The 8,696-nt window shown below is 51.3% G+C and overlaps 1 protein-coding gene across 1 annotated transcript in view; it reads left to right on the top strand.

The window, feature by feature from the left end:
- The first annotated feature begins 1,568 nt into the window (after positions 1–1,568).
- The window catches only part of Pltp (phospholipid transfer protein), a 19,056-nt gene continuing 11,928 nt past the window's right edge, over positions 1,569–8,696 (top strand). Inside the window, exons 1-8 of the mRNA XM_031372718.1 lie at positions 1,569–1,733; positions 2,332–2,441; positions 2,524–2,623; positions 4,988–5,116; positions 5,650–5,805; positions 7,156–7,219; positions 7,300–7,363; positions 8,208–8,299. Coding sequence (XP_031228578.1) covers positions 2,342–2,441; positions 2,524–2,623; positions 4,988–5,116; positions 5,650–5,805; positions 7,156–7,219; positions 7,300–7,363; positions 8,208–8,299 — 705 coding nt within the window. The 5' untranslated portion in view covers positions 1,569–1,733; positions 2,332–2,341. The remainder of the gene's footprint in view (positions 1,734–2,331; positions 2,442–2,523; positions 2,624–4,987; positions 5,117–5,649; positions 5,806–7,155; positions 7,220–7,299; positions 7,364–8,207; positions 8,300–8,696) is intronic.

Here is an 8,696-nt window from a genome sequence, read left to right as displayed (position 1 = left end):
TGAGACTGTTTCTTTGTGTAACAGACCTGGCTGTCCTGGAATTCCCTCGGTAGACCTGACTGGCCTGTGAACTCACAGAGATCCACCAGCCTTTGCCTCCCAAGAACCTAGATTAAAGGTTTTTGCCAGCCACACCAGGCCTTTGTTTCCCCACCCTTCTCCCCTCCCCCCCAAGGCTACTCACCTGAACTCAAAGCCATAGAGGCCTGTAGCCCTCTTCATGGCCTCAGCTCACCTACGGTGCACACCTTTAATCAACGGCATTCACTCCTTGCTAGGGATATGGCAGAGAATATACACAGCACTTGACTAGACCCATCTGTGTTTACAATAACCTTACATTAAGCCTGGGGAATGTAGCTCACGTGGTAGAGTGCCTAGCATGCACAGGGTCCTGTGTGTAGTATCCCCAGCACCAGGCAGACCAGGAGTAACATGTACATCTGTAATCCCAGCACTCTGGAGATTGAGACCGGAGAAGCCAAAGTTCAAGGCCATCCTTAGTTCCATAGAGAGTTCAGGGCCAGCCTGGGATACATGAGAACCTGTCTCAACACCCCACCCCCACAAAAAAAACCCCATTCGTTCCCCTAAACCTTTAATACATACCATTTTAGGTCAGTTTTAGAAGGAGAAAATCACCTGAGCTATTCAATAAGAGACCTAAGACTAACACCTCGCTGGTTCCCTCAGAGAGAAGAGTTTAGGCATCTTCCTAAACTACCTCACACTGTTTAGGAACAATCCTTAAATTCTCCGGTAACAGTCACAGAATTGTCTCAACCTCCAGTTTCCTGCCAGAGAGAATTCCTAAGAGAGCCAGTCTCACAGACTATAAGAAGGTAAAACCAGATCTAGAGTGATTAGCCATTCTGGTTCACTTGGGACTGAGTGGATGGATTCCCGTGCGCAGTTCTGAATCCAGGAAGGTCCTGGACAAAACAAGACTATTGGGGTCAGCTGAGCTGGCGGAGTGCTGAGTGTTAAGTATACGTTCAGGAAACGTCTTTATCAGTTCCCCCTTTCTATTTCGCCCGCACCACTACAAAAAGATAGCTAGCGTCTACTGTCCGTTTTCTACTGTGATGCTCGGGCCGTGCGGGCGGTGCATGGGGTGAGGGGGCACTGTGCAAAGCGGCCAGCCTCAAGGCTTCAGTAAAGAATTCAGAGTCCCCTAGAAACGCCAAACCTCCCTCTGAGATGACTGCTTCTCCAATAGGGGAAGGTCCCTGGGGCCCTAAAAACCCCAAGTAGGTTGGGGCCTCATAACAAAGCCGGCAGGAGATGATTGTGAGAGAAAAGAAAGGGCCTTGGTTGGAAGCCTAGCGGGAATTCCCATAAGGAAGCACTCTGTGCTGGATGAGGAAACTGAGGCTCGCGGCCACGTGAAGGAGTTTGTTGAAAAGCGTGCAGGAAGAGCTGTGTGATTGGAATTCCACAGCAGTGGCTTGGCAAGCCGCTTTCTTGACTTTTCTCGCTCTTTTAGGAGCGAGTCCCCCACTTGTCCAGACAGCAGCCAGGCTTGTCACAGGCTCCGTACTGCCCTCTCCACTCTCCCGACTGCCAGCGTCCCGCCCCGTCCCCTCCCAGCCCCCAAGGAGGAGGGGAGAACCGCGGCGAGGAGGGGGGTCGGAGGCCCAGACTTATAAAGGCTGCTAGACCCGCGCTGCCCGCCAGACCCCGCCGCCCGGATCCCCCGCGCTGCCTGTCGCCCCACGTGACCGCGCTACTAAGTGAGTTGGGGCGCGTCCCCATCGCATCCCCAGACCCTCCTGAGCCGCGTGGCTCACTAAACCCAGGTGGGGAGGAGAGTGAATGAAGGAGGGAGCTGGGATGGAGCACCAGACCGAATGCCTTATAGCGGAGACTTAGGAACTAGGGGAGCTGGGGGAGCAGGGGGGTCCGGGGGAAAGTGCTCAGCGGAGCCACCCCGGCGCGCGGCCTGGGAGACCTCAAGCCACTCAGCAGGAATGCGCTTGTGGTCGTCGCCATACCAACGTACAAGCCAGCACACGCCCTCCTCTGAAGGAAAACGAAAAGTGGGGGTGGGTGGGTGGGGGGATCATCCTCCTGAGATCCAAACTCGTCACGAGGCAGTCACGCCGGGGAACCGAGCTCCAAACCCTTTGGAAGCAGAGCCCAAGTCTTATCGTGCTTTGGAACCTCGGTTTTGCATCAAGCAAACAGAGACAAGATGATTGGTTCCGAGTGCCCCAAACAGGTTTATGGGGTGTAACGGTCCGGGTCAGCACCCCAATCTAGTTGCACGTCCAAAGAATGTTTTTGAGCCTCCCAGATGACACCTGCGACCCGATCCCACCCTGCCCCCAGGCTTGTCGCCATGGCCTTGTTCCGGGCCCTCTTCCTAGCGCTCCTGGCAGGTGCCCACGCGGAGCTCCCGGGCTGCAAGATCCGCGTCACCTCCGCGGCTCTGGAGCTGGGTAAGGCGCGCGGCGGAGCCGTGGACCCGGTGGGGTGCCCTGGACGCGGGCGCGGGACCTGAGTGTCTCCATGCTATCTCAGTGAAGCAGGAGGGGCTGCGCTTTCTGGAACAAGAGCTGGAGACCATCACCATCCCAGATGTGCACGGTGCAAAGGGCCACTTCTACTACAACATCTCCGAGTAAGTAGGGCCTGGGGGGCGGGGGCCTCAAAGGTGGTGGGATGACCTGGGACACTCCTCTCCCCCAGACTGGGCGGGTATAGGCGTGGCTAATTAAAGAAGGTGGGACCCTAAGACAACGGTAAAAAGACTGGCGGTAGGCGGACCCAAGAAAGGAGAATAAGAACAAGTAGAATTGTAGCTTGGACCAAAGAACACCGCGATGGTACACTGGGAAAATTTACCTGTGGGTGAGAGTGGAATCTAGCCATAGGGTGGCGCCCAAAAGGGGAAGGCCCAGGATGGGAGAGATAGGACAGCTGTGACGTGGGGTGAGTTAGAGTGATGGAGACAAAGTCAAAGGACCAGTGGGAAGCTCAGCCTGGCACACGCCTGCGATCCAGCATTCATGAGTCTGGGACAGGATTTCAACTTAAAGGCCAAACTGGGCTTTAAAACAAGACAACAGAAACAAAACAGAAACCAAAAAGACGAAAACAGGTCTAGCAATCACACGAGGTGTGGACAGAGCAGGAGGTGTGAGCAAGACCATAGAGTTTACTTATTTATTTTTAAGATTTTACTTAATTTTAAAGTATGTGCATTGGTGTTTTGTCTGCATGTATGTCTGTGTGAGGGTGTCGGGTCCCCTTGGAACTATAGTTACAGACAGTTGTGAGATGCCTTGTGGGTGCTGGGAATTGAACATGGGTCCCTTTTGAAGAGCAGTCAGTGCATTTAACCCATCTCTTCAGCCCCTATTTATTTATTCTTAAAGATTTATTTATTTATTATATTTATATGAGTACACTGTCGCTTTCTTCAGACACACCAGAAAAGGCCATCAGATCTCACTGCAGATGGTTGTGAGCCACCATGTGGTTGCTAGGAATTGAGCTCAGGACCTCTGAAAAAGCAGTCAGTTCTCTTAACCACTGAGCTATCTCTCCAGCCCTATTTATTCTTTCTTTTTTTTTTTTTCTTCTTTTTGGTTTTTTGAGACAGGGTTTCTCTGTGTAGCCCTGGCTGTCCTGGAACTCACTCTGTAGACCAGGCTGGCCTCGAACTCAGAAATCCGCCTGCCTCTGCCTCCCAAGTGCTGGGATTAAAGGCATGCACCACCACGCCCGGCTTATTTATTTATTCTTGAGACAGGATCTTATTATGTAGCCCTGGCTGGCCAGAATTCATTTTGTAAACCAGGCTGGCCTTCAACCCAGAGACTGGTCAACTTCTGCCTCCGGAGTGCTAGGATTAAAGTTATATATAAGAAACGATACCCAGCTTTTAAATTTTTTTAAAACAAACTTTGTGTGTGTAAAATATAAATATATATGTAATTCCCACCAAAGGATCACTTGGGCTCACAAATTCAAGGTCAGTCTGAATAACAAATGGACACTCCCTGTCTTTTATCTTGTTTTGTTTTGAGACCTGGTTTCCTCTGTGTAGCGCTGGCTGTCTTGGAACTCACCCGTTTTGTTTTGAGACCGGGTTTCCTCTGTAGGGCTGGCTGTCTTGGAACAAACCCAGACATCAGGAGGCTGCCTCTGCCTCCTGAGTGCTAGGGTTAAAGGCGTGCATGTGCCACCACGCCCAGCATTCCCCGCTCTTTTAAATGTTACATTTAAAAAAACAAATGAGCGCCTTTAATCCTAGCACTTGGGAGGCAGAGGCAGGCGGATTTCTGAGTTCGAGGCCAGCCTGGTCTACAGAGTGAGCGAGCTCCAGGACAGCCAGGGCTATTCAGAGAAACCCTGTCTCGAAAAACTAAAAACAAAACAAAACAAAACAAACAAATGATGCCGGGCAGTGGTGGCACATGCCTTTAATCCCAGCACTTGGGAGGCAGAGGCAGGTTAATTCCTGGGTCCAGAGAGCAAACCTCTAGTTACCCAATCCAGGTTGGGCTCTTTTTTTTTTTTTTTTTAAGATTTATTTATTTTATGTATATGAGTAAACTGTAGCTGTACTGATAGTTGTGAGCCATTATGTGGTTGCTGGGAATTTGAATCCAGACCCTCTGCTCGCTCCGGTTGGCCCCCTTGCTCCGGCCTAAAGATTTATTTATTATTATATGTAAGTACACTGTAGCTGCCTTCAGACACTCCAGAAGAGGGCTTCAGATCTCATTACAGATGGTTGTGAGCCACCATGTGGTTGCTGGGATTTGACTGAACTCAGGACCTTTGGAAGAGCTCAGTGCTCTTAACCTCTGAGCCACCTCTCCAGCCCCAGGTTGGGCTCTTGAGGGGCCAGGGAAAACTCCATCCCACCTACCTAGATTGCCCAGCTTGCAGTTAGAGGAGGAGGGATAGGTCCCTGTGGCTGGTGAGTCGGCCCCCCTTGGCCCACCACACTGACTTGACCCCCTGCCCTCTGCAGTGTGAAGGTCACACAGCTGCAGTTGATATCCTCGGAGCTCCACTTCCAGCCGGACCAGGACCTGTTGCTGAACATCTCCAACGCATCCTTGGGGCTGCACTTCCGGAGGCAGCTACTCTACTGGTTCTTGTGAGGACCCTGAACTCTCAGGGGTGGGGCTGGCTGCTGAAGTCCTTCAGCCTTCCCAGGTTTCAGTTTCTCCATTCAAGAGGAGGGTTTGGAAGGCTGCCTGACAAAGATCAAGAAGAGGTTTCAGGAGGGCTTATGAGTCTCCACCTCTAGCTGAGGCGCTCTAGGTAGTGAACGGCTGTGAGGGAAGGGGGGGGGGGTCGTTTTTCTAAAGTGGTGTAGACAATGGTACTTTGCCAGTTCTCTGCTTCATAACTTCACACCTATGCTTATACAAACAAGGCTAATTAAACTCTTTGGATTGTTAAAACAACAACAAAACAAAACAAAACAAAAGCAACCTAAAAGTCATGTCATATTAGGAAGAAAGGGTCAGGCTCGGAAGAGCATGAGAGAGCAGTGGGGGTATGTATGATCACAAACATTTTGTACACACTTGAAAAACTAAGGTACTGTGCTGTATGGGGTAAAGAGAGGGGTAAAGACCTCCGTTAACCTCCCACTGGGGTGAACATGAACCCCCCCCTTCACAGCTATGATGGGGGCTACATCAATGCCTCGGCCGAAGGCGTGTCCATCCGAACAGGTCTGCAGCTCTCCCAGGATCCCAGCGGTCGCATTAAAGTGTCCAATGTCTCCTGCGAGGCCTCTGTGTCTAAGATGAATATGGCCTTCGGGGGGACCTTCAGGTGAGTCCCAGTCCCAGAGCACACGCTCTGAGCCCCACAGTCCAGTTTCCTGGGGCAAAAAGGAAAGCGCTAAGCTTGGGAGTCCCACTGAGTTCGCCCAAATTCTAGTTCCGTCACATCCGGGCAGTGTGAACTTGGGCGAGTCCCTGTCGCTCAGAGCCTCAGAGGATGAAATCTATTTTTTAGCAGGTCCTTGTGAGCCCTGTGTTGTTCGATATAGAATATTTAGACAGTCCCCGGCATATGATAAACGTCTAAGTATTTCCCCGGCATATGATAAACGTCTAAGTGTTAGGATCAGTATGTCTGCGGCTGGAGCTGGTTCAGTGGCAGAGAGCCTGTTCAGAGGCCCTGGATTTGTTCCTCAGTACCTGAGTTTAGAAAAGAAAATTTGAGCCGGGTTTGGAAGGGCACACCTTTAAAACTCCAACACTCAGGAGGCAGACAGGTGGGTCTCTGTGAGTCGGAGGCCAGCCTGGACTAGGTCATGAATTCTATGTCAGCCAGCGCTATAGAGTGAGAAACTGTCAAACCAAACCCCAAACACCCTGGAACTCACAGGCTCACCATGCACTGCTGGACCTGTATTATATCCTCAATTTTAATAACAAAAAAATAACGTAATGGCCGGGCGGTGGTGGCGCACGCCTTTAATCCCAGCACTTGGGAGGCAGAGGCAGGCAGATTTCTGAGTTCGAGGCCAGCCTGGTCTACAGAGTGAGTTCCAGGACAGCCAGGGCTACACAGAGAAACCCTGTCTCGAAAAAAAAGAAAAGAAAAGAAAAGAAAAATAAAATAACACGGTGGATCCTAGATCCTTGGTGCTGGTTGTCTGAGGTAAAAACCTGGTAGATTTGGCATCCCTTGTTTGCACACTGTCAGATTTTGTTTGTTCAGCAAGTGTAGCGTGGTCCAGGCCCCGAGAATTTAGAAAGCATTCAGAGCTCAGATAGAAGGATTAAAACAGTTGTCGTGAGGACCGAGAAGTGGAACCAAGGTAGTGAGTTCAGGGTGGTGAGATTTAGATGGAGGGTGATCTGAGAAGCCTGCCTGGAAGAGGAGGCATCTGAGCCCAGTCAGGAGGCCATAGAGGGCAGAAACACTGGGGAGAGCATCTTGAGTAAATAGAATAGATGTGGGGGTCTCTGAGAGGCGGGTGGCAGGGGAGGGTCAGGGGTCTGGTGAGGCTTGGGGTCAGGTGCTGGGGCTTGGCTCCTGGAGAATTCTGTTGAGGAGCTGACTGGAACCAAGGAGACCCTGTTGTACCTGTTTCTTTTGGGCACTGTCATTTCTCCTGGGCCTGACCCATGGTCCAGGCGGGGCTGACCCAGGCTCTTCCTCTCCTTGCAGGAGGATGTATAACTTTTTCTCCACGTTCATCACTTCTGGGATGCGGTTTCTCCTCAACCAGCAGGTGTGGGCGGTGGCAGGCCTGGGTAGCAGAGTAGGGGTGGCCTGGTTCTGAGAATCCCTGACTCTGGCCTGGTCCTCCAGATCTGCCCTGTGCTCTACCATGCTGGGACGGTGTTGCTCAACTCCCTCCTGGATACGGTGCCCGGTGAGTCAGTGTGGGGACTGGGGCTGGGGCTGGGGCTGGGGCTAGAAGGAAGCTGTACTGTATGCTGCTATCACACTCCCAGTCCAGCCATGGAACAGTCCTGGGTTCAGAGGTGTCATTGACATGTTGTGTAATCTTCCGTAAGTAAACCCTTCTCTTGGGAGCTCTGGTGTCCTCGTATGACTGGCAACACCTCCCCCAGGAGTTGTCAAGATCTTAAAAACATGCTGACCACAGGGTCCGGGTTTGTCTTTATCAGCTTGCATATCATAGACGTTCAATTAACACGAATCCCTTCCTATGCCACTATGTGTGTCTACTGTTGGTCAGCGATCTTCACCTACCAGGCCTGTTCAATAAAGGGGATTGAAAAAGAAGGCAGGAGAAATGACTCCTGGGCCATCTTAAACATTTAAAACATGTTATAACTGTGTGTGCGTGCGTGCACGTGCATGTGTGTGCATCACAGTATATGTGTGGAGGTCATCAGACAACATTATGGAGTCAACTGTTTCCTTCCTGTGGGTTCTGGGGATTGAACTGGGGTTGCACGGCTTTGGAGGCAAGCTCCTTTGCCCGATGAAGCCGTTTCGCCTGCCCTTTCTTTTCAGTCTTGCTTAGTGATTTGATGAAAACCTTTCAAGAGTCTTAGTAGTAAATGGAGCTAATCAGGGCCCCCTGATTGAGCACACGAGGCTCTAGCTGCTTTCCACTTAAAGCCAATTTGATCCTCATAAGACCTCTGTGAGGGGAGTGTCCCTGCTTATGGTTGAAAGACACAGAAGGGTTCAGCACTGGACCCAGGGTCACCCAGCTTGGACTGACTCGAGCCTCTCTTCTGCAGTGCGCAGTTCTGTGGATGATCTCGTTGGCATCGATTATTCCCTGCTGAAGGATCCTGTGGTCTCCAATGGCAATCTGGATATGGAATTCCGGGTGAGCTGCCTGCCTTGGTGCCTGTGGCCTCTGACTGCTGATGGGCTTCCTGCCCCTCTGGGGCTGAGCAGGGCTCTGAGCGGTCACTCTGGTCTGCTGTGGCTCCTGCTTCTGCTGCGGGGTTAGGTTCAGTCTCTTAGACCAGAGGTTGAGCCCTACCTTCCTTTTTCTTTAAAGAATCTTTTTTTTTTTTCAAGATTTATTTATTTATTTCATGTATGTGAGTACACTGTAGCTGTCTTCAGACACACCAGAAGAGGGCATCGGATTCCATGACAGGTATTTGTGAGCCACCATGTCGATGCTGGGATTTGAATTCAGGACCTTTGGAAGAGCAATCAGAGCTCTTAACCACTGAGCCATCTCTCCAGCCTGAGCTCCCCCCCCCCCCCCCCCC

Source organism: Mastomys coucha, unplaced genomic scaffold (genome assembly GCF_008632895.1).
Source record: "Mastomys coucha isolate ucsf_1 unplaced genomic scaffold, UCSF_Mcou_1 pScaffold15, whole genome shotgun sequence".
Lineage (NCBI taxonomy): Eukaryota > Metazoa > Chordata > Mammalia > Rodentia > Muridae > Mastomys > Mastomys coucha.
The sequence above is the reverse complement of the archived record's forward strand: the minus strand, read 5'-3'. Positions and strand labels throughout refer to the sequence as shown.